Below are 26,755 nucleotides of genomic sequence, written 5' to 3' on the forward strand. Positions count from 1 at the left end.
GGGGCGCCTGGGTGGCTTGGGTCATGATCTCAGGGTCCTGGGATCCACCCCTGCATTAGGCTCTCCACTCAGTGGAGAGTCTGTGTGTCTTTCTTCCCACTCCCTCCGCTTGTGCTCTTTCTTTCTCTCAAAAAATAAATAAAATCTTAAAGAGAGAGAGGACAAGCAGGAGGAGGGACAGAGGGAGAAGCAAGCAGACTCCCCGTGGAGCAGGGAGACCGATACAGGACTCAATCCCAAGACCCTGGGATCATGACCTGAGCCAAAGGTAGATGCTTTACCCACTGAGCCACCCAGGTGCCCTAAATAAAATATTAAACAAAACAAAACAAAACATGTAAACTTAGAAAACATAGAAAAGACCTCTATGATGGCTTCTGCATTTTTCAGTTTACTCAAAGAAAAGATGTTGCCAATGCAAGTTAAAATAGGCATTTTATTGAGAAACTTGCTTTGTCAGAGTAAAAGTTACAAATATTTTCATTTAATAAAATTAGCATATCCGTAATCCTAAAAACATCCCTTAAAAGCCTTTGTTTATCTGAAACCTCAGATCATTCAGATCCAGGGTTTTCTCTTAGTGTTTTCTGTGGAAAAAGATGCTGCTTATTCCCTTCATGCAAATAACTGAACATGTGTAGTATAACTTGTTCACAAAACAAATTCTCCAGTTTGAGTTGCCTGCATGCATGTGAATTAATATCTGCATTTCTGTGACTATAAAAGTCTCCTGCTATAACAATGAAGCGTTTTGCTTACTCCTGAGCAATCTGAAAGTTATAATGTGGTCATGTAAAAAAAAAAAAGGTCTTGCAGCAAGACAGTTCTGCTGAAAAACATCCCCATTCCCTCATCATAACATGAAGTTGGTACAGGTTAATACTACACAATAAAGTGTAATTTGCTTGTTAAATACACTAGGCTTCCATGCAGGTTTTTAAAAAAATTATCTATTTGTTTCATTAAAAGGGCAATGATTTAACTTTATAAATCATTTTCTAAATGGCTTTTCCATGACACATTAAAAGTATGAGAAAAATAAATACTTAAAACATGTTTTAAATAAGTTAAACCAGCACTGACACCTAATAAAATTAAGTAGAGGTTCAAAGGTCATGTGAATAGATCTCTTTTTAATTTACTGAAGATAAAGCTTACATGAGGGCAACACTGAATAATTTTCAAGTTTATAGATTTTTATACATGGATACTTAAAAAGACTAAATTCTAGGTGTAAAAGTTGGATGTTAGGTTTAGAATTTTTTAATCAACTTGAACTATATAGTTTTTTTCTTTTTAACTGCAGGAAATTAATAGGGCTATGCTTCTGCACTGTGATGCTTTGTGCAAATACCAGAATTGATATATGACAATAATATTCTTGCTAAAATTTAAACAAAACTGCTGAAATTATTTTTAGTACAAAAGTTAAAATTATACTTCTGTTGAGGGATTTTGGAGATAATATTTATGGTGGTTCTTATTTGCCTCCTGTGGCACAGATTAGTACTTTGGCTAGAAAAGCAAGAAAAGATAAACTTTAAAAAAATATTGCCTCTAGTTTTTAATTACTATTTGTTAAGAAAACAGGAAAATAGAGTAAGAAGGTCTTTTATCAGAATCATTAAAATTCTTTTTCAGGAGGTGCTATCAATAAGTGCAAAGTTGTCATAATTTAAGGTCCATTTCCTGCTAGCAGTATACTTGCCAAATTTGGCAGTTTAAAGCAATATGTTGGATGTTGACTTTGAAATTATAGCAAACAGGTGCAGGGAGCAATGTCTTAAAATGTTGGCATAATTAGTTTATAGTAATTATTACATTTATTAGGACTTTACATTTTGACTTGGTTTTCTCTTTTTTCCTAAGTCAGTTTTCCTGTGTGTTTTCCATACACATGAAATCACAAAATGTTAGCATGGGGTAGGAACACATCTCATCAAATTTTACAGAAGAGGCAACTGATGCTCAGAGATGTTGTGATTTGCCCAAGGTCACTCAACTAATAAGAAACAGACCTGGGGCTAGAATATGGCCCAGGGTTGTCTCCTTCATCATTTAGGTCTTAGGGGATGGAGATGAATGCTCAATCTCTTTATATCTTTCCTGTGGGGGAGTGTTGGCATTAATAGCAGGAGGACTCTGCTCAGGACTCTTTTGAAGAAATCTATAAAACAAGTATTCATCCCGAAATTCATACTCATTGGTAATATGTTGGATGACTCCCCCTTGCACCAGTCTATCTCCATATATCACAGCTTCACCACGGTCAGACGCAAGGCCGACTTCAATGAGCCAGTTCACCAGGTCACAGCCACAGAAAGTCCCAGTAGATGTCTTTGCACCACACCTGTATGTCAAAGGAATGATTCACCCATATGTTCTGTAAACCTGGTATGAGCACTGCATGATAGAGGACAAGCAAGGAAAAACAGGAGACAGGGAAACACAGCATGACAGTTAAAAGTGTGGCAGGAATGAAACTTTTCTGATATAAAGGGTCTGTTAAACTCACCTGACCCTAGAAAGATCCACCAGAAAAAAATAAAATATGCCAATAATGCTTGTGAAAACAGAAACATGTAAAAAAAAATGATGTAAGTGCATCTACAAAGAAGCATTCTTTTTATAGTAGCTGGCCTTTTATGCTCAGATCCATTCTGTAGACAGCTGGATATTATTTATTTTATATTATATTCATAGGTATAATAAGTAATTTAATTGTCTTAGGAACATTAAATAATATTTTTTACAAGCTCTTAGGAAGTAATTATTTTTACTAAACTACTCAAATTGAACATCATTATTTTCTGTTTCTCACAGTGCCCACAAATAGTCTTTCTTCTTGCCTTCAGCCGCAAAACAATCCTACTGATGTATTTGTCAAGAATTTGCTGCATTAGGAAGTAAGGAAAGAATAAGTGTGATCTGTCTTGCTACAAATCTAAGGTCTTTAAAATGTACTTTGATGATGAATCTATTTCTTGATAATTTAAAATTTAAAATCTGTCTTCCTAATGCAAATGTGGGGTTCCTCACATATCAACAAATAAACAAAGGGAAGAGAAATGTAAAAGAACCAATTACATGAAGTCTGTACATTTTCATACAAATATGTAAGAGACAACATGAATCTGTCCACAAGCATTAGTCAAGCTGTAACACCTGAAGTGCTTGACAACAGGAAAACAGCGGATGAAAATCAAGATGAAATGAGAAATAGGCGACAAAAATTTTAGAACATTTAACCACCAATGAATACAGCATTTCATATAAAAATTAGAAAAGAGGTTAATATACATGAAAAATCTTCTCAAGTACATAAATCAATATATTTTAACATCAGTGTTTTGCTTAGTAATAAGATGTCTTAATTTATGTTTTGCAACTACAAACTCTATCACTTTGAACAGAAAGCCTGAATGAACATTACAACCTATGTCTGATCCTTCTTCCTGCTTGTTGATTTTTAATTTATGGCCCAACACCTTATATCCCAGACACCAATTGAATAATATTGCTTCCTGCTGACTGACCAGGCAGCTGCAATCACAGCCCATGGGACTGTGCCGAGTGGCAGAGAATGTGCCGCCATATAGGATGCAGAGCACCACTGCCAGCCAGCGCCCGTTCAGCCATCCAGGACTGAGGCCCACTGGCAGCCCTGCAGAGCGCAAGAGCCATGCTTCTGACAGCAGGTGATCACAGGGGGCCTTTCTTAATTTCAAAAAACAATTGTAAATTGTTGAAACTATCCATAGATGGAACTTTGGCTCTTTAAGGGTAAGAAGCTTTCCTTCATAGTTTACCAGAACCTGAGCTGGGCCTATTATGTAGGTTTTGCCATCTGATTCAAGGACAGGTTATCTAATTTTAAAGAAGAGGAAAACTAAGGTTTAGAGAATTGAACTGCCCCAATGTCATGTAGCTAATATGTGGCAAACTCAGGGGCTGGCTCCTAGTTTCGGTGCCCAACCAGTGAGTCCCCTTTCCACTAGCTGTTCCAGGCTACCTTTTGGTTATAATAAAATATACTGGCATAAAATGTGTAAATATATCATCCTAAATGGTAATCTTCATAAATTTTCAAATCTGCAGTTATAGACATAAAAGTATTTGGTTTTTTTAATGTTTTTTTTCCCTCTTTTATGACAACCAAACATCATGGCACTGATTCATTCATTTCCTGCTGCATGTTCTGTATCTTGAGAATTAGAAGAATAAATATGATGTCATAGACTGAAGATTAGGACTTGAAAGGGAAAATAAGCAGCAGAAGTAATTAAAAGACAGAAATTTCATTTCATTTTCTTGACAATGTAATTAATAATATGAAATAATGTACCGCTAGGAGACAGGAGAATAGAAAGCCACCCTAAATCCAGTGTCTCTCATAGTTTTGTGATGGCCAACATAAAGTGAATGTTAATATTTTACTACATTTTGGTTCATTCTAAATTAGTTTTCACATTTTATATGGATATTGGAAGTTATATAACATTTAGAAAGTGTAAAAATCTTATATATGTTATTTCTTAAACTATAAAGCTATTTTAACTTTTACATGTAAAAGTGCTACTGAAAATAACAACCATGCAGTTAGTTACAACCACATTACTCAGCCTGTTACAAACCAAAATTAATATCTAAAATATAATTATCTGGAAATTGTACTTACCTTCTTTCCTTGACAATGTTTCGGATACAGAGGTCACGGTGATAATGGATAAACTGTTGACAGGTCATTTTTATTTCCTCAGGAACAGGAGAACCCCTGTTTTCTGCTGTCTCTTTATTATTCCATAGGAATTCAAGTCTAAAAATCAAAATTTATGGATACCACTTTTAAGGAAAGGAAAACACGGAGAGAAAACCCCTTCTTGCCTATTACCCCCATCAACATGTGTTTTCCAAAGCTACCATCTACAACATCCAGATATTTTTAATCTCGAAAGCAAAGACATAACCTGCCCTTGGTTTCCTGGTCCAAGCAGGTAGGGTGGGGGTAAGGTGAGGTGGGGTAGGAGATTTGAACATTTTATAAACCTTCCTGACATATTTGATCCATTTCAGTTTCTGCCAACAAATGAAGTTCTTTTCTTGTTCTACATTCTACTGTTTTAAGTTGCAAAAATAACTCACAGAGATCAAGTATTTTATTTAATCATTTTCCAATTTCAGTACCACAGAGACCAATACTGGGATCTGGAATACAGCAGAATTCTGTTTCTTCCAGCTCAGACAATAGATGTGTTGACTATTTTATCTGATCAACATTATGAAGCTGATAACTAAGTTTAGTGACTTTCCTATTACACTTTTCCTCCTTAATGAAGTGATTATGACCCAGCAAGTATATCTTTATAATGTGATGATGTTGATGACAAAAAAGAAGAAGGAGGAGAAAGAAGAGTGACCAAATACTGGGCACTTTTTATATACCTGGTTCGATAAGTTCCATTAGCATTTCTCATTTCTACTAATTTTGACTTTGAAAACAAATGAGGATATACAAATATTTGTGCCCCCCTTCCTGCCACTCCCAAGTTGGAGAATTCTCACTTCATTTTTATATTCACACTATCATTATTATTATAAAGAAATTCCTAATCTGAATCCAAAGAAACTCTTTACCAAGCATATAAAAAACAAAAATTTAGAAAGGAGAGAACTTGAGTTTTCTATAAATTGTCAGTTTGATAGAGAAATCCTACTGTCAAGGGAGAACCTATATTGTCAAATATAGGCCTTTGGGGGCACACCATCTACTATTTCCATTTCTAAATACACTTTCAGGGTCATTTTGCTTTATGTAGTTAATGGGATAGATAGAAGTCTGCATCCATCAATTTTTGTTAAAATGCAAATGACAATGTTGAATTTTTAAGAGTTCTTCCAATATTTTCTCTGCAATTATTTACAACAAATATGTGAATCAACATATAACCTTTCTGTAGTGTTTAGTTTAAGCTTTCTGTGGTCTCCTAGCAGTTACTAAAGGTTTAAAAATATCAGTATCTTACTAGAATGGCTAGAATGGCCTTGACATTATTGCCTTGACAGATATAGATTTATTTCAAAACTAAATTTACCTTCTTTTGAAAGGCAGAATGATTAAATGTTTGTCCAATCCAAAGATGCCAAAGGAAATAAATCCCTATGGAAGAAGAAAAGTTGCAGTTATGAATTCAACACTAGAATGTTAAGACTGCGAGATTATGGAAGCCACCATATTTAGTAAACCCATAGTGATTAGAACAATATTTTAAATGGAACACACAAAGCAGACCTTCTAAAAGTTTAGTGCCTGGAGGCAATATGATATTTGGCTGCCTTTTTCCAGTCACCTATTCTACTAATTATGTTGGATAACTGGTTTAAACCAGTATTGAGCGACCACATCTGCATGTTAGCTTATTGAAGAAAAATGAAAATATTTATGACCTTTGTCTTTTTTTCCCTTTTAAAAAAGATGTTACCTTCTATTGTACTTAAGTATTTATTATTTTTCTGTTAACACTTCAGAAATTATAGAATTATATAGTATCTGATTATAATGAAGTAACTGAACAAACTTTATGTGAGATGAAATTGGATAGGTGCTTAGGGAAAGGGTTTGAAGGATTTAGGGGTGATGAAGCAAACTGGCATCAGAAGTCACCCAGAGATTGGGACAACTGGGACAGCTTGGGGGGGCAGGAGGTTGGGAACTGCCATTTGTCAGGCTCAATGGGAAAAGGATCTAAATGCAGGTTGGTGGGAAGTGGGATGGGCAACGTAATATATTGCATGAAGGATCTACCTTTCTTCACCCAAACTAGAAACAACCAAAAAGGAATGATCTTACTATAATACCTATATGGGATGTGGTTGTGGGGGAGGATTTTATTTCTCTCTCTCTCTCTCTCTTGAAATATTTAGGGCATTAGTCATGGGGCATCATTTCAAATGCAACATTCCTGGCATGAGCTTCTTTGTGAAGCTTTCTCAGTCCCAGTCTTGAGGTGACTCAGCCTGGAGTGTCTTTCCTGAATACAAAATGCTGAGTCAGACTATGAGTTTTCAACCTAGTATTTTATACAGAATCACAAACTGAGGTGGGCATCAAGTAGCTTTGGGATACTCAAGTCTACCTGTAATAATAGGTCACTTCTCTATCTGGACATAGTCATTTTGCTCCCACAATAATGGTAAAACAAACTGGAAATAGTTCAAGAAATTAATGTTAGGGTACAATGTGTAGGAGTGTTTACTGTTAAATATTAACTGACTCAATTATTAAAACCAGTGATTTCAAACACAGTATTTTTTTCAACCTGATACTTAATCTGGGGACTAATATTCCCTAATTAAAAAGTAAAGATTGCAAACAAAATCATAATTTGAACTTTACACAGAAAAATATCTTCCCAATACATAAAACATCACTTATCCTTAAATATCCATTTTAATAGTGACATTAAAACAACAGCACCTATTCTATTAGATTTTCATGGAATTTTAGTTTCTAATTTTTAAACATGAGAATGATAACGTCTACTTTGTAAGTATTCTTGCAATGTTTAAGTAAGATGACTAATGTAAAATGCTTAATAATGGCTGGCATATAATAGGAGGCCCTCAAGGTATGGTAACTTCAATCCTTGGCCAAAATTTATTTATCTACCACATGATTTTCTAAAAATGATTTAAGTACCTGTTGTCCAAGAAACACTGAAATGAAATGATGTTCAATTTAAGTGACTAAACCAAAGGCTCAGAGAAGGTAGGTCTTTTTCCCAAAGTGACTTCTTAAGACTATCACAAAGTTTAAAAAGAAGCGGGAACATCTTGTCCCTGCTTAAATAATCACTCTTTATTTTAAAACCAAAGCAAAAAACGACTTGGTATTTCTGACTGAAACACTCCGTGTGCATTCTGATGACTTGAGCCAACAGGGAGACCAACAGCTGTCAGCTGTCACGCTAGCAGCTGGCAAACCAACTAAACCCTTTTGATTCAAAAGAAAACAACAAGATCCGCACAGCTACCCCCCCAAACAGCCCATCCAGGAAAATAAAAAAGCTCTCAAAATTCCCAGGAAATAAATACCTGGCCAAAGTTAAACACAGCACAGAAAAACTGTAACTCGACATAGAGTCTTCCAGGTTCTTGGTTGAATAGCCACCATAAACAACTGGAAAGATTCTGGGAAGGAAGGTGAAAATAGTGTTTTAAAATGAAGCTAGCTAAATCATTTCTCTCTACCCAGAACACAGTACAATAACTTATCTGCTTAATAATTAGGCAGAAAAAGACTAAAAGGAAAAACACCGAGAGAATATGGAGGCTTTGTCTTTTGAACAAGAGGTTTCAACCTCTCCTTTTGACAGATGTCATTCAAACAGCAATTAATTTGATCAGACTTGAAGCAAGAAGACATGCGCCATAATACAGAAGCTTACATAATACATCAGGACTGCCGACTAGCCTAAGACAGGACTGATTTTAAAATTAGTTCTACACAATGAAAACAATCACATCACTAAGCAGCAGTTCTTGGCAGCATTTCTTACTTTTTGATTTTTGTTCTTAAATAGCAGTTAAAATGGTGCTGGTTGATAGTATTCTATGTAACGAGCATCCCCATGTAAAAAAGTTCCTTTATAGGTTATTTGGCCTATCTCCCATCTCTAGGCAAGTTACACCTGAACCATCTCAAAGAATTATATAATAATAACTGATAATTCACAAAAGAGGACATAAAACTAATTTTAAAAAAACCCCGTAATCAGGGAAATGCATTGGAAAAATAAAGTGCTATATTTCACTTATAAAATTATCAAATTTTGGGCAGCCCTGGTGGCACAGCGGTTTAGCTCTGCCTGCAGTCCGGGGTGTGATCCTGGAGACTTGGGATCGAGTCCCATATCGGGCTCCCTGCATGGAGCCTGCTTCTCCCTCTGCCTGTGTCTCTGCCTCTCTTTCTCTCTCTCTCTGTGTCTCTCATGAATAAATAAATCTTTTCAAAAAAATAAATAAAATCATCAAATTTTAAAATTTATAATGTTCAGTGCTGGTGAGAGTACTTTTACAAACCTATACTACTCCTTCAGAAAACAATTTAGTAGAATGCATCCAAAGGCACAGAAATATTTATACTCTTTGATCCAGATTTCCCAACTTTGAGAATCTATCATATGGAAATATTGCATGGAGATGTTTATTTAAGCATTTTGAAAAACTAGGAATAATCATCCATTAGAAAGTGGTTGAGTAAATTATAATGTATCTCCTCTATAGTTTATTGAGGAGCCATTTAAAGTAACAGTTATGAACGACTATGTAGCAAGCAACACGAAAATGGATGACATAAGTGACAAAACAGGGTATCAATCTGTATGACAATTAGAACCATGAAAAATGTATTTAAAATAGAAGGCAGCAATTTTATAACTATCTATTGTATGAAGTGGTTGTGTTATTTTCAAAATGAAAAATTCTTTTTAAAAGTGTATTTATCTGGGATCCCTGGGTGGCGCAGCGGTTTGGCGCCTGCCTTTGGCCCAGGGCGCGATCCTGGAGATCCGGGATCGAATCCCACGTCGGGCTCCCGGTGCATGGAGCCTGCTTCTCCCTCTGCCTGTGTCTCTGCCTCTCTCTCTCTCACTGTGTGCCTATCATAAATAAATAAAAATTTTAAAAAAAAGTGTATTTATCTGAGGAATATCTTCTGTGAGACCACGTGGGCATTTATCTACCAAGGTCAGTCACAGAAGGAATACGTTTGAATAAGCGGCTCTGCGCATGGTGTGGAGATACCTGGTCTTACCAAATTCTAGGTTCAGAAAATAGAGCAAGTAAGTGACTCTAAGCAAAATAGGCTATTGGGGCAGCTAGGCAACAGAGTGCTGTGAATTCTTCATTCCCTCTTCTCTTTTTAAATATTTAACTTATTTATTCATGAGACACACAGAGAGGAAGGCAGAGACATAGGTAGAGGGAGAAGCAGGATGTGGGACTCCATCCAGAACCCTGAGGTCACGACCCGAACCAAAGGCAGAAGCTCAATCACTGAGCCACCCAGGTGTCCCTCTTCATTCCCTTTTCTCCTCAGAACAGCTCAAGATCAGGATTCAGGTTGGCCTAGTTGCCACCCCCCACCCCCACCCCGGAAGCAGCAACCAAGTTTCTCCCAGATGCTTGAATCAAATCTTTGCCAAACATTTAAGGAAATGGCCCTAAAACAAAAATCAGAAGAAACATTTACAGCAAACAGGCCAATAATGAGAAGTAAACACAGCAACACATGTCGAGTCAGTTGCTGGTCTCCACTCTGTAGATACTGTTCCTCTTCCTGGACTAACATGCAGCTCTGGGAGTTACAGCGACTCACACAATGATCATCTATAAGACAGTAAGTACAACAATTTGTAATCAGAGCTTTTTATTTGAATGCATTTTAAATTTATAATGACTTTCTAAGCAAAACCAGCACATATGCACATTCAGCTCAGCATCAGTATATTATTTTAGATGAAATCTGAGGAAGGCTCCTTCCTGTGGTCTCACAAGAGTTCTACTTGTCAAGTGTTTTCATCTGAAAAAATACAAGTAGGATGCAATAGTTCCCTTCTACACTATTCAATATATATATATATATTTTTTTTTTAAGACCGTGTTTACTATATATGCTTATAGAATTTTTCCACACCAAGATATACACAAATACTTTTTATTAAAGTAGGATCATATTACAGAGACAATTTGGCAGTCTTTTTTTTTTTTTTTTTTAACTTACCAACACTGGGTACTTCCCTCATGCCATTAGCTGTTATTATAGCCATTAACTATATATTACAAATATATATATCTTAATTTCTTTTTTATTTTTATTATTATTTTTTAAGATTTTATTTATTTATTCACGAGAGATACAGGGAGAGAGAGAGGCAGAGACACAGGCAGAGGGAGAAGCAGGCTCCATGCAGGGAGCCCGACATGGGACTCGATCCCGGGTCTCCAGGATCAGGCCCTGGGCTGAAGGCGGTGCTAAACCACTGAGCCACCCGGGCTGCCCTTAATTTCTTTTTTAAAAACTAAATTAATATCTCATGTTTCATCTATAACAAATCTACATACTGGTCACAGATACCCCAGTTTGGCCAACTGTAACACAAATTTACTACTCCCCGCTGCCTTTCATTAAAGAGTTTAAAATCTGCCTTAGAAAAGGCCTTCAAGGGCAGCCTGGGTGGCTCAGTGGTTTAGCGCCACCTTTGGTCCAGGGCCCGATCCTGGAGTCCTGGGATTGAGTCCCATGTCGGGCTCCCTGCATGGAGCCTGCTTCTCCCTCTGCCTGTGTCTCTGCCTGTCTCTCTCTGTGTCTCATGAATAAATAAATAAAATCTTAAAAAAAAAAAAAAAAAGACCTTCAAGAAATCAAATAAAAGCTATTATACACCATTCTGTTCACACGCAGAACCAAGTCCAAATCACAGGTATGAATGAGCCTTCTCTGGCCTGGAGTAGATGGGAGGGGCCTCTCCCGAGAAACCTTCATTCTCCCGCCTCAGCTCCACAACATATATAGCCTCAAAAGCAGGGGGCAAACATTTTTTACCAAATGGATGTCTAGTTTAACGTACAGTCTGACTTTAAAAAGTAAAAGATGAAAATTACAATTTTATAGGTCTCAGCCCTTAAGGTAACAATAAAAGTTTGTATTTCTGAGAGTTGCTTTCCAGAAAAGGACATATGCTGTCATTAACCATGGTGTAACATGACGGCTAACGGCATGGGGGGTGTGCAGTGCTGCTAAGTGAAAAGAAAGCAGGCTGCCAAACTGTCTCTGTAGTGTGATCCTACCTCAATAAAAATTATTTGTATATATTTTGGTGTAGAAAAGTTCAATGAGTACATGTATAATAAATCCAGCCTTAAAAAACTGTGTACAGATATTACAAAAATGGATAAAAATACATCTTATTATCTTTCATTTGCCTTTTTCACACATTGCATATTGATGTTGCCTTTGTGCTGTGCCAGTGTTTTGAGGATGAGGAATTAATTATATTGCTAAATTCTAAAAATTCTCACTTATTCATGGTTTGATTCCCTTCAGCCTGTCTTTATTTTAGGCTTAGGAATGACACTAAGTTATGTGAGTAAATGAAGTCCATATACAATGGCTTTCTTTGTATATGGATTTCATCTTCATAATTTTTGCAAAATAGGATCAGAAAATCTAAGAAGCTCCTATAGAAGAATTTTCAGAAATCAGCATTGCTCATTAAGAAAATGACAGATAAGAAAAGCATAACATAATTTTCAGAGAAAAAAATATTAAATTACATATTGAATTTGTCGACAGACTTTCCTGTTAGGTGCACTGTGTAGGGAGAAAACATAAGGAGGAAATCCTTGGGAATTTTGATGTAAAGAAACATTAGTTCAGGACAGTGGCATACAAAAAGTGAAAGGCAGTTTAACTGAATGCCAAATGGGGTTTCCCAGCAGAAAGTCAGTGAAGGCCCAACATCTGATATATTTTCACTTCTTTCTACAGAAATGTGAATTCCACTATTCAAGATTCATTCTTAGCAGATAGCAGCCAAATATAAACCCTGTTTGACTGATAACACCACTACTACTGCAACTGCATGTTTAATGAGCATTTACTACGTATTCCCCACACTGTGCTAAGTGATTTGCATACTTCGTTTTCATAATCCTCACATTTCGTATATAAAAATGAAATGCCTTGGCAACAATACAGTTGACATATGCTTTATCATGAAGATGACTTTCAGGGGTTTCCCTTTCTAACCTGATTACAAATGAGCATAATCAACTAAAGTACATTGCAATTTCATATAAGTGTGTTCAGTTGTTTTAAATAATTTGAGTTCCACTGGTGTGTGCATGAGGATGGTCTGAGATGGCGACGCAGGAAGACCCTGAACTCATCTCCCTCAGACACACCAAACCCACCACTATATATGGAATCACTCCCACCTAAAAAGAACTGAAAACTGGCTGAACAGCTTCCTCCACAACAACGGGAAAAATGGCCACATGGAGCCAGGTAGGAAAGGCAGAAATGCCGTCCCACCACAAAGCTCACTCTGGGCGCAGTGACACACGATAGGGAAGGATCTGACAGGCCTAGAACTCTCTGGGGAGTGAGGGGCTTGTGCTCCACATCAGGCACCCAAGCCTTGGGACCTGCACCAGACAGATGAGGCCCCAAAAAAGTCTGGCTTTGGAAACATGGGGCTTACGTCCAGGGGACCCCAGGGCTATGGGGATCTGAGATACTCCTTTTGAGGGCTCATGTGTGGACTCACCCGTCTGGGGAAGCAGCAAAAAGGCAGGCAGCAGTTTGAGAGGTGACTGGATTATATGTGAAGGAGATTCAAGTGCTAATCTTAAAGATTCACTGGACTTTTCCTTGCAGGGGGAGCTGCTGGAGAGTGCCAATTGTTGCACTCTCCCTCTCCCTTGCTGGGGCAGGCAGGTGTATGCAAATGTAACAGGGCTAAAACCAAGGCATGTCCATCCCAGAAAGCTCTTCTCCAGCCTTGCTAAAATTGCAGGTGTGCCCTGCCCCGAATGCTCTTTCACTGGACAGGCATGCCCCACACCCAACACTCTTCTCACAACCTTGCTAAAGCTGGTGGGTGAACTCAGTCCACATGGAGGACACTCTACTGCCTGGTTCTGGTGGCCGAGGAGGCTTGGGCTTCTGGGCTCCACTGTCTGTAACAACTGGGAAGATAGTTCTGGACAGGATACCATACCCTGGGCAATACACAGATAGCAAACTGAAGTATACGCCCAGGGTGCCCATGAAAATGACCCATTTAATTGTCCAGGAGCTTTAACCTGAGGGATGAGCTGCAGGCTTTCCCCACCTCTACAGGCTACAGAAGCACTCTCAGAGGATGCAGGCAGGGAGGCACCAACTGTGCGCACCCCACCCCAACCCGGGCCTTGTTGCAGCTCACTGGTATCTTCCAGAAAGGATCGTTTACACTTGTCTGAAGCCCCGATTCTTGGCAATTGTCACCCAGGGGATACCTTCAGATCTCCTGGCCTAGAGGTCAGCAGGGTCTAGGACCACGGTCCAGCAGGATTGTATATATTTATGTACTTTAAAAGCTGCTGCCTGAGGATCTGGCTTCCCAGTCAGCCTGAATCTAGGTCCCTCCCTTTGGATGGGCCCTAACACACTCCCAAAAACTGGAACTATCAAGAAAAAAATCAGGCTACTTAGATAATCACAAAGGGTCTAGAGACAACCAAGAGCTAGGGCAAGGCGGTTATCAGAGAAGGGGGGAGGGGGAGGGTGAAAAGAGTAAAGGGGGTCAATTGTATGGTCACGGATGGCAACTAGACTTATTGTGGTGATCATTGTGTAATGTTTACAAATATTGAATTTTTATGTTATATACCTTACACTAATATAATGTCACGTACCAATTCTAGGTCAAATAAACAGATAACCTGAAATTCAGACCACAAATGTAATTCAGTCTCTTACCCTATATGTCAAAGGTTATTACTTTCAACGTTTTTTCTTGTTTTATATGAAAGAATATATTTAAAATATATAAATTCAAAATATAATTAAGCACCAATTGGTTCTGGCCCTGGGGGAAATGATTGGGGGAAAAGTCTCAGCTGCTAAAATAAGAAAAAAACCTAAAAGAATGGTGTTTGAGGCAAACTTCTCAGAATTACCACATGGGTTAAATCTATTGGAAAATATGTGTTTAATAGTACCAATTACTCTATTTTATTATTATTATCATTATTATTATTTTAAGTAGGCTCCATGTCCAGTATGGAGCCCAACTCAGGGTTTGAACTCATAACCCTGACACTAATACTCGAGCTGAGATCAAGAGTCAGATATTTAACTGAGCCACCCAGGTTCCCTGAACTTTATTTTTTATTTTTTATTTTTTTTTAACTTTAGTTTTTAAAAGGAGTACTCTATGCACAATTGTTATCTTAGTAGCACTTTTCCCTATCTTATTTGAGAATACATAAGCACTGCAGCTTCAATGAAATCCTAAGCTGAACTCTTTTAAGGTATAAGGAGAGGAATCTTCTGTTCCTCTGGCCCATCCTCATAGCCTGGAGGCACTTACTTTTCTCAAATGAAGGAGTCACAAGCCCACTGGTGCTTGTGTTTGCTACTGGCTCGGTGGATTGGCAGTGTAATCCGCCATTTCCCATGGAGCAGGAGCAGCAACCTATATAAATGAAACAACATAGGAGATTAAGGCCCAACCACAACAAAACAGACAACTTCAAGAGATGCCAAACAAAACAACCTCAAACCAAACCAAACAACCAACCCACTCATACACACACACAAATTTCCCATGCTGTCACAATGGGAATGTTTTTACATGATGCCTATTGAGAAGATTTTACATGTGTTTACACGGAAGCTAACATTTAAAGAGCAGCAGACAAAGGACCGGCTCCTTTATGTATTGTCTCCTCATTGCATGAGACAAGGAAGAGTGTTTTTATTCATGCTAGTTACCACTGTGCTTTGAGAACTAAGAATTTGAACACTTTCTTCAAATATGGGTTTTATTTCATCACTCCTTAAAAACATGCATTAATGCTCTATTGTTTACTGTAGTTAATTCAAACTCCTTGGCCTGAACTCGAAAGCTCTCAAGGACTTGGCTCCTCTCTCCCTATCCAACCACCCCAACTATCCAACAAGGCCTCTCTCTTCTTTCAGGACAATTCTTTAGTGTCCTCCACGAATCCCATGCCTCTTTGGGTCTGCAGACTTAGTTAGACATGCGTGGGATTCCCACTCTTGTTAATTCTTTGAAATCCTTGCTTCCTTTTTGTTCAGCCCAAGACTTGCCTCTTTCAAGAAAGTGTTTCTTGCTAGTCTAGAAAATGCAGTACAGAAAATTCTATTCTTTTGTCTTTTCAAATATATACTGCTAAAAATCTCTCTCTGCTTTTATAGGTAGATTGGTTTACAGAAGTCGCACTGAGACATCTGCTATAAAGCTGCAGTTATTCCTCTACATAGTCAGAGAATGCATTCAGTGTCCTTTAAACATTTCACACATATAAGACATGATACTCCTCGACATGGATTCTGGTTGCTTTTTTTTTTTTTTTTTGACATGGACTCTAATAGAATAATAACTTCAGTGATAAACTGTATTGAAATTTAATATGCTACAGAGAAAGGAATAATGCCTAGGCTGAAACTTTCATTGATAATATGATTTAAATCTTCAGCAGTGTTCTTAACAGAAAAAGATTTCAAAGTATAAAAATTATAACCTATAATAAGCTATTACAAGTGTCTTACTAAATTTAAGATAATGACACCATCTCAAGGTTAAAATGGAACCACAGAATGATAGAAAAGAAAATACAGAGATCATCTGGCTCAGCCCACCTATCTTCAGAAACTTGGAAGACTTAATTCAGCTAAGATGAAATTGTTCAGAAAACAGATATGAAGCCAGCGCATTCCGATGACATACATACAGGGCATGCATGTGAATACACACACACACATGATTACAGCCACCATGAGAAGTGCTATGGCAGTTTTTATCTTCTAACATAAGAGGGATAAATAACTAGCCTGTTAGCTTTTTCTTCTATAAATAAACTTTTGATCTCATATTAAAATAGGTTAATTTCAAAAAAAAAAATAGGTTAATTTCCCTTTCAATCATAATTCCATACTTATAACATGCACAAGTCATGGGTCTCTGACAAATGTGTAGCAAGGGATAGAGGTGAGTCAACTATTTTGGAAAGAGATTTGGGGAGGCCAGGCTGGACATCAAATGTGTTACATGTTAACACTACTAGTGAAGCAGAAGAGAGCAGGATTTGAGGAAGGAGAATAACCACACAGATCTTCCCCCCTAGCAACATGGGTCAGTAGGGATATAAACAAGTACTTTGCTATGGCAATTTGCAGGGTAGCTTCCAGGCATCTGCCCATCCATTTAACAAATATTACTGAACACTGAAAATAAGACTGATGTGGGGCACCTGGGTGGCTCAGTGGTTGAGCAACTGCCTTCGGCTCAGGTTGTGACCCTGGGGTCCTGGTCCTGGGATCCAGACCCACATCGGGCTTCCCACAGGGAGCCTGCTTCTCCCTCTGCCTATATCTCTGCCTCTCTCTGTGTCTCTCATGAATACATAAATAAAATCTTTAAAAAATAAAAAAATAAAATAAAAGCAATTATAAAACAGTGAGATGTGAGGAGAGGAAAACAGAAACACTGCAGAGGATTTCCTGTGGAACCAAGCAATAGCTGTCCTTTGGCTCTTTATTTATTTACATTACAGGACAAGCTAGTTTTCCTGTTGGAGATAATGATGGCTGAGTTTAAAGAACATCAATGGTGCACTTTATTTGTTATTTTTAAAATACAGATAGAAGAGTGCCTGGGTGGCTCAGTCAGTTGAGCAACCGGCTCTATTTCAGCTCAGGTCATGATCTCAGGGTTGTGAGATCGAGCTCCATGCCAGGCTCAGTGCTCAGGGAGGAGTCTGCTTGAGATTCTTTCCCTCTCCCTGCACAACTCCCCTCCCCCATGTGCTTGCTTTCTCACACTGTCTCTCTCAAAATAAATAAATCTTTAAAAATAAAATACAGGTAGCGGTGGCAGCACGAGGCTCTGGGCTTAAGACACTTTGTGTTCCCCACACACATTATCAGGCCTTCTGTTGCCAGTTCTAAAACACTCGTGGGGGACGAAGACACAAAGAGCCAGCCAGAGTGGTAGTCTACAGGATCCTTTATAGGATCATTCTAGGTGTCCACAGGGGAAGTGAGGAGGAAGAGGGTGCTGGGCAGGATCAGAAAAGTACTCCAGACTTAGGGAAAGCAACTTTTAAAATTTTAGTGAAAACATCATAAGTAACATGCTTGAATCTCCATTTTAAAAGGGAAAATGTTGGGGCAGCCCGGTGGCTCAGCGGTTTAGCACCGCCTTCAGTCCAGGGCGTGATCCTGGAGACCTGGGATCGAGTCCCACATCAGGCTCCCTGCATGGAGCCTGCTTCTCCCTCTGCCTGTGTCTCTGCCTATCTCTCTCTCTCTCTTTCTCTCTGTGTCTCTCATGAATAAGTAAATAAAATCTTTAAAAAAATAAAAAAAAAAAAAGGGAAAATGTTGAAGAGGGCTCAAAAGAATGAATTTCTGAATGCTGAAAAATGAAAAATGAGCGAGGACCATTAATAATATGAACTAAAGGAGTCCTGACAGAAGCAGGGATGGGATGGTCTAAGTCAGGAGTTGGCAACCTACAGTCCTATGTGGTAGGACCCTATTGTCCCATGAGGTAAGGATCATCAGCGTCAGATATGGAAACTGAGGCACAGGGAACTTGCTCAAATCACGGAACAGTAAGCAGTAAGTAAGTAACTCCAAATCAAGGAGTCAGGATCTGAATCCAGGAAGTCAGGCTCCAGTCTCCACTTTTAGCCACTGTGCTCTATACTTCCAGGCTGGGATGAAGGAAGGGAGGGTGTGAGGAGGAAGCAATATGAAATGGTAAGATTTGTGGGATCTTCTTCTTTTTAAGACAAAGATAGTTAAACTTTTCAAAACTTTCTCTTTTTTTAAAATCATTTACTTCTTACTGATATTTACAATTAACAGTTTTGAGATAGTCATCCCTCTTCTCCACAAAGTCTCTGAACAAAACAGGCATAGACTTCCTGGCACAATGTTTTCGGTCCATGAAATCTCCACATCTACCAGTGAATCCAAAATGCACACTCTATTGTTGAGTTCCCTTCCTGAATTGAAGCCAATCCCACAACAATTGTTAACACTTTTTAACCAACTTACTAGTTAGGAACATATTTGCACTTACAGGATTGGCAAACATTTTCTGTAAAGGACCAGATGAGGCTTTGCAGGCCCCCGGGTCTCTGGTGAATGACTTAACCCTACCAACATAGTCTGAAAGCAGCCAGACACAATACGTAAATGTATGAGCCCAAGTGGGTTCGAATGAAACATCATGAAAATCAAAATTTAAAGTTCATATAACTTCCAAATGTCACAAAATATTTTTTTAGAAATTTTTCTTCAAGGCTTTAAAAATGTACAAACTAGTCTTAGCTCTGGGGCCATATAAGAGCAGGTGGTGGCTCAGATTTGGCCTGTAGACTATAGTTTGTCGATTCCTGACTATTAATTCTGCCAAAACAGGCCTTCAGCTCACTTGGTTGATGGTGCTCACCTGAGACAATATTGTCAGATTAGCATGTGTTTGAAGTGCCTTCTTTCCCTACAAAGGGACGTCCTTCAGTTGTCACTTTCTCCTAAACTCTCAGGTCCAAAGCCATTTTAGGATTTAACATAAGATTATTCACATAAGATTATTCTCACCAAAGATTTATGAAGTCGACTCTAAAGAAGAACTTGCAAGCTCTTTCTATTACTATTATTCAAGCCCCTCACTTGACAAATACACGTGATATTCAAGATAGTTCAAGGAAATTCCCCGAAGCCAAACATTTACAAGACATGCTATACAGGCATGTAAGAGTTTCTTTATATGTAAGGATCATACTTGTTTCTGGGATAGAACTTGTAAAAGGTTCCGGTTCATTTACTGGCACTGAACTCTCCTCAAAAGCGGCGTTCCCAGGCTCTGCTGCTTTGTCATTCTGAGACTGGTCGAAACCTTCATAACGTCCTGCTTGGGTGGTGCGGTTCATACACATGAGTGAGATGCCAGCTATCACAATGCTGCAGAACAGGGTGACTGCTGTGATGATCATCTGCCAACATCGCAAAAAGACATTAGGCCACTTTTCACAATCCCAGGTCGATAATCTTAGTAGAGTAGCTTAAGGGAACTGCTGTTTGGTGGGAAATGCATTATCTCCACAGCTATAAATGCTCCCGAACCGTGGTTCTCAAGAAAGAGTAAGAGTATGAAAGGCATGTAAGTTACTTGAAGAGAAATCAGGATTTGCTTGGAATCATACGACTTCTAGATGCTTCTTTCACTATACACCAATGTCATTGGTTTCCTCTAATAAGGAGTCTGAAGGACTGCTTACAGACCTTTTTTATTTCAAAGTTTTTCCTTGCTTTAATATGCAGTTCAACCATACTCCAACTAGAGACTCTGCAATGGTAATAATATTAAACATAAATAATTCTGGCTAATACTAATTGAGTACTAACATATGCCAGCACCAGTCGAAGTCTTTTATATGTATAATCTTATTTATTCTCATGACAACCCAATAACATTCAAAATTATAAAACAGAAAAAAGAGGATAAGAAATAAAAAAAATCTTTTGAAGGTTTTTTTTTTTTTTAAACACACATGTTTGGGTCCTACCCCTAGAGAATTCTGATCAGCTGATATACTACAGCTTCTTAAGCACACTTTTCCCCAGATACTTACTATTCTGAAATTTATATTTATAATAGGATTGAAAGTCAAGAACATGGCTTTTATTATTACTGCTAACTCATTAAATATCTTTAAATTAATCGCTCTTCCGGTAGAGGAAACATAATTCATAAGTTTTCCCTCCTGTATTATTTCTTTACTCACTTATTGGGTTTAAGAAGACCCGATAAGTCTCAAGCATTTGGAAATCCTCAGCTAAAAATGAATATAGACCTATAAAATCTTTACCACATTTTGAGGTGTGACTTAAAGTGATATAGGATCACCAGTGGGATATGCAATAAATTGGAACAGATTTTTTTTTTTTGGAACAGATTTTTAAATCTGTTCTTCTAATGTAAGTATAGCAGAACCTAGGAACAAACTAAAGAGAGATGTTCCCACGAACTGAACTGTCAATAAACTCTTCTTACCTGCTCCTTTCCATAAAAGAAAGCTGAGTCAATGCTATCTCCATTATGTTTTCCAGTTATCAGAAGAACACCAACAAGGAGAGCAGGAATTCTGTAATAAGGTTTAGAGAGAGAAAAAGAGGATGAATAGTAACTGAATATATGGAAAACATGTAAGCAAACAGAAAACTATCAACTTACCCCCAGCCAGATATGATGATGATTCCAACAGGAATTTGTACACTCTCTCTCTTTTTCAAAAGAAACAAAGAAATTGCCAGAAGGCCTAGGAACAAGAGATAGATATTGAAATGATTCTCGATGTTGATCAGACCTCATAGAACTTTAACCATGCTTATTTCAATGGTAGTCTATGGTTTGGGCCCTAGAATTTACTCTTTCCAAATAAATGCTGTCCCCAATATTTTGAAGCCAGTTTGACTCAAAGTCATTCATGTTTTCCCTCCTGTATTATTTCTTTACTCATATATCTCCTTGTTTTATACATGAGGATGTCTTCAAAGGCCCAAATCAGTTTATTCTTTGGTCTGATATGTTAGGAATCTAAGTATATTTGTTAAAAAAAAAAAAATCCAACTGGATACAGAGCAAGTCTCAAAAATAAGAACATCCTCATTTGCTGGTGCTAAGAAAGTATAGGCAATTCTTACCCAGGTTTAATTTTTGGAAAATGCCTCAAGTCTAAATGACAGAACTTAATACAAATATAATGTGAACTTCACACAGATATTTAGATATTTAAAAACTTTTGAGGGCTTCTTATACCTTAAACCCAATTATTTATACAAGTAATATCTTATTTAATAAATTCTACAGAGTTACAGAATCTTAGAACTTCAGAGTTGGAAGGAATCACTTTTAAATTAACACCTTCATTTAATAGATATGGAAACAAGGGTTTGCCCAAGTCACATAGCCAGCAGAGGGCAGAGCAGGACTACAAACCCAACCTGATTCAAGGTAAGTCCAACTCTCTCAGTGTTTCTAAGACTCAGAACCATGGCTCCCTCGGGTTCTTGAGACCTATTCTGCAGGATCTGGAAATCTCTGTGAGAAATCTTAAGTCTATTGGTACATTTTCAATGATAATCATCTAGATGCCTATCTTATAACCAAAGCACAGTCTCATGATCTCAGAGCTAACATTTGGTTTTACATTAAGTTTGAGCCAAGTGAGGGCCAAATGATATCATAACACACTGTCCACGTGAAGGTTCTGTGGTAGTTTGAAGAGAGAAAAGCAGTGAGATGAACCAGGTCCTAAGCCCACACCTGAAAGTAAAGGCAAACCAGGCAAAAAAAAAAAAAAAAAAAAAATCCTAACCAGAGAAAGGAGTTCCATTTTACATTTCAAGGTTGTGATTCAGATTACGTCAGGTCAGTGAACGTTGCTAATCAGAATTACTGAGTTTGTAATTGGGACTCTCATCTGTGAATCTGCTTCGGTTTTAAAGTTGTGTATTAGCTGTATATGAGGAATTCATACCCAGACCTAGGATTGGACAGATTAAGTAACACTGTGCTAGAATAATACAAATCAACACCAAGGCTCTTGAAGATTGTTTTTCGTTGCAGGGAACCCACACCTTACTCAAGTTCAAGAGGCACTTAACTACCACTGCTCCTTCCTAAATATATTTTGTGCACTCTATAGTTGTAGGTTTTCAAAGTGCCAGGGAAACAAGGTACACAACGGTGTGCCAATTGTTCCAGTAGTGTGGGCACTCTTTAAAGTTCTTGCTTTATGAAAAGACTGACAGACAAATAGGCCCAGGCTAGCCCTGGATCTCTCTTGGGTTGCAGATGGAAGCGGTGAGACTTCCTGCCTGAATCAGTTAAACTCTTTCAGCTGCATTTAACACACTTGAAAAATAAAGGATGTAAACTACACCAGTGTTTCCGAAGTGTAGAGACTATAGGTGGTATAAGGGTGTTTATTTTAACATATGCGTGAAAAACTAGCACACGAACCCTGGGATTTTATTAATATAAGGCTCGATTTATTAAAATTTAAAAAGTGAGTAAATTTCTGGGGAAAAATTTTTTAAAAAAGTACAAGTGGTACACAGATACGGCAAAAATTGTGAAGACCGTATGCGAACGAGCGAAACTAAAAATGGCTGAATAGGATGATTTAAAATGACACTGTAAGTCTAAAATTCTGTTTCAGCATAATAAGCTCAAGGTTAAAGGGTACCTTCATTGGGATCCAGGAATTCAGAACAAGGTCTCTGGATAGATTTTGGCATGTGTGCATAAGGAGGATTTCAGGGATCCTTGGGGATTTTTGATACACTGATCTACTGGCTGCTCTCCTATTCATATGATCAATTTAGCCTTGATAAGCCTAAGTATTAGAGATCAAGTTATCCATGTGTATTTGGAAATAAAAGTCTTTAAGCTCTTTTACTTGACATCTCATGAGAACTCTTATGCTATGCAAGATGTGTCACCAGCTAGATCCCAAGACCTTTGTTATTTACTGCTCATCTGCTTGTACCCACAGATCTTTGTCCCACATTTTCCCTTAAGTTCTTCTTCCCAACTTAACTCAGACAAAGGACCAGGGATAACATTGCCTGATGCAAACCAAAACTACCCCTCAAGCAACAGAGGAAGAGCTTTGTGGCCCAGGCCACCCACACCAGTTTGAGCAAAATCCCCGACTTGCATGCACCCGTGCAGAAAGACTACGGAGTGACCTCTGGGGTGACCTACTTTTACCTTTACCTCATTCTAACACTAAAATCTCCACCCAAGGAGGAGCACAAGCCTCATTTACAGGGCATACAATGCATGTACAGCCACATATCCTTAAGGAGCATGCGTGACCTTATGTCCGCCTCTACATATGATGACAAGGCTTCCCTATCTAAATATTCACCCTAACCCTAGACAAAAGGAACCCATTCACCCTTGCTTGGGGAGTCACAGCTTTGGAAGCTATTCCCTGTGGTCTCCTTATTTGCTGCAAATAAAGTTTCCTTTGTGCGACAACTCACCTGGTGGTTTCTATCTGTGACTCACCAAGGAGCCAACTCAACGTTGGTTTGGTTACAGATGTACTGCCTTTAAAAAGCACACACCTTCTCCTGTTAGCACTGAATTTTTCATTCTATTATTCCTCCCCACATTGTTGCTTCACCTCAAAAGGCTATTGACTTAGATGGGCCCTGCTTTTGATCTCGAAGGCATGAAATCAAAGGCCTGTCCCTCGAAGCCATTTCCTGACACCTGCCTCCCAAAAGTGGCTATCACCAGCCCTACCATGCTACAATTTCCTTTTATGTGCCATTTTATAGGTTCACGTTTGTGGTCTGAATACAAAACAGCCACACAGATTGTTTGGCAAACATACCAGAATGTATGCCTCCAAATAAATATTATACTTCAAAATGACAATAAGCTAAAATATTTGAGTATCTTTTTTTGGAGCCAGTTGAAACGAGAAATAGTTTCTTACTGGGTACTCTTGTATTTCCATTCCCTTGTAGTCCTTACTTTTCTTGTTCTTGTGTAATCATTTCCCCTCTGTTTAATAATACAGTTTCAGTTGTTGACTGCCTACTGTGTACCAGGCATAAATCCCCTTATCTCATTTAGCTCTCAAAGTAACTGAAAGGTGTGATAATCCTGTCTCATGGATGAGGAAACTGAGATTTCAAAAGCTAAACTGTTTGCTGACAGCAGAGTCAGAATTTTTCACTCAGTTCAGTTGGATTCTCATAGTGAGCTCTGGGACATATCTCCCACTTCTCTCCCATTCTCTCCCTCCTTTCTCGACTTGCTTCTAGTACCAAATATCTTGGTGTTTCCAAAAGGGAGCTGTGCTGACTGTGGCCAAGAGCCAAAGATCCTGAGGAAAAAGACCATGTGACTGGAAACCCCAAACCCAGGCAGAAATAGAGTACTATTTCTCTATATCATGGAAACAGAACTTGACTTTGCAGACTGCCTATGGTAGTGAGCGTAAGAGCCTGAGAGAATGTGTTAGTCCTGGATTGCCAGATTTCAAATAGCTTCTAATGATAGAAGACCTAAATTTCCAATAATTATCCATCTTACCTGTCCACAGGTAGGTACTATAGAGGGAGCTGTACAATAGAACAAACACCAGAATTTGTCCAACAAAATTTTTTTCTTTAACGAAATTCCATATCATCATTCCAGCACAGACAATAGACTAAAGAAAAAATTACAAAGTCAGTCATTCATGTGAGTCAGACAAATGTTTGATTTGCAGCAAATTTATTATAATTATTCTTCTTAAAAGATTGCTGAATGATTATCATGCTAGTTATACTAAACGTTCAAGTTTTATGATAAAAGCCCTTCTTATAGTCTTTAACAGTATACATATTCAATTGAAACAAACATTCTAAATATTAACCTTATATTTAGTAATGGTTTACATGAAAAATGCTAAACCTCTTTCCATCATAAACTGAGACTTGCAAAGATTTGACTAGAAGAATAAGATTGTGAGAGTTCAATTTTTAAGGACTTAATTGTTTCTATTAAAAAATGCAAAGTGATCACTGAACGACATTATTAGTTCAAGCCCTACTGTGGTATATAATAAGTTAGGCATAAATTCATTGTAATCAAGCTGTGATTGATTGCATTTCATAAAAAATACTTTCAAACTTATAACTGGAAAAACCCAGGAAAATAATTTTCCCCTCTATAGTAGAACAGTCAATGAAAAAAGCATAGTTCTAAGTATCTGTAGGTTTACTAACCTGAGCGATGAGTAAATTAGTTGTGAGCATATGTGGGAGCTGTTTATATTTCTTACTCAAAAGAAGAATAGCCAGAGACCAGATCTTAAAGACAAAAGGTTCAAAAGTTATTCAGGTTTCTTAACTTTTATAGCTACTTATCAAATAACTCATTGATTAGCTTCTTTAAAGGATTCTCTTTATCTTGGCTCAGAAAGAAATTCCAATATTTTACTTAATGTTAATCTGCCTAGTTCCCAACAGAATATTAAGGTAAATTACTATATCCAAAGTAAAATAAATAGCATGGAGATGCAGTAACATGGATGGACCTAGGAGGTATTATGCTAAGTGAAATAGAGAGAGAAACACAAATACTCTATGATTTCACTTCTGTGTGCAAATAAACCAACAAAACAAAACAGAAACAGACTCATAGATACAGGAAACTGCTGGTCACCAGAAAGGGGAGGAGTTGGGTGGCAGGTGAAGGGTAGAGAGGGACTGAGAAGTACACTTATAAAATAAGTAAGTCCTGGGGATGTAATGTACAGCATAGGGAATATAGTAACATCGTAATAACTTCAATAAGTGACAAACGGTAACTTGACGTATCATGAGGATCACTTCATAATGTATAAAGACATTGAATCACTATGATATTCTCCTGAAACTAATAATTACATGTCATTGTATTTTGGGAAAAGCAAAGCATGGAGAGATCCTATCATAAATTAACTGTTTAGAAATGACAAGGTCTTTAAGAACTAATGTCTTGACCAAGGCCACGTTCTGACTTCCCGTACTTGTGTGGCTCGGTTAGGACACAGGCTCAGTGTCAACTATTCAGGAAAAGATCTTTAGTGTGAGATACAGTTACAAGTCCTCTTCTAAGTTTTCTTCTTTTGATTCCACCATTGGTTCATGAGGTATCTAAATTCCAGGCAGTCTTTCTTCAAACAATACATATTGCCCACGTTAAGATGAATTGCCTTGCACTCCTCATATTTAAAAGGATGGAGTTTCTATTCTCCTTCTGAAGTGCCCAGCTAAGTATACTGGTTGATGTCTTTCTTTCTTCTCCCCTCCTTATCAATTAAAATTTATATCACTTCTCTCCCCAGACTGTCCTCTTATCAAAGAACACAGATTTTAAGAATATGTAACAGAAGTAAA

General features: G+C 37.9%; 1 protein-coding gene across 3 annotated transcripts in view; it reads right to left on the bottom strand.

Annotated features, from left to right (window-relative positions):
• Positions 1-416: 416 nt before the first annotated feature.
• Positions 417-26,755, bottom strand: part of GPR155 (G protein-coupled receptor 155) — a 43,430-nt gene continuing 17,091 nt past the window's right edge. For 2 of the 3 annotated variants that reach the window (XM_038584886.1, XM_038584887.1), the window contains exons 6-16: positions 25,601-25,684; positions 24,924-25,041; positions 21,039-21,123; positions 20,859-20,949; positions 19,587-19,797; positions 15,138-15,242; positions 10,250-10,386; positions 8,092-8,187; positions 6,093-6,157; positions 4,679-4,816; positions 417-2,350 (exon numbers count right to left, since the gene is read on the bottom strand). In XM_038584886.1, coding sequence (XP_038440814.1) covers positions 2,059-2,350; positions 4,679-4,816; positions 6,093-6,157; positions 8,092-8,187; positions 10,250-10,386; positions 15,138-15,242; positions 19,587-19,797; positions 20,859-20,949; positions 21,039-21,123; positions 24,924-25,041; positions 25,601-25,684 — 1,422 coding nt within the window. In that variant the 3' untranslated portion in view covers positions 417-2,058. Of the gene's footprint in view, positions 2,404-4,678; positions 4,817-6,092; positions 6,158-8,091; positions 8,188-10,249; positions 10,387-15,137; positions 15,243-19,586; positions 19,798-20,858; positions 20,950-21,038; positions 21,124-24,923; positions 25,042-25,600; positions 25,685-26,755 lie in introns of all 3 variants that reach the window. The other variant, XM_038584888.1, reaches the window with a different exon arrangement.

Source organism: Canis lupus, chromosome 36, assembly GCF_011100685.1.
Source record: "Canis lupus familiaris isolate Mischka breed German Shepherd chromosome 36, alternate assembly UU_Cfam_GSD_1.0, whole genome shotgun sequence".
Lineage (NCBI taxonomy): Eukaryota > Metazoa > Chordata > Mammalia > Carnivora > Canidae > Canis > Canis lupus.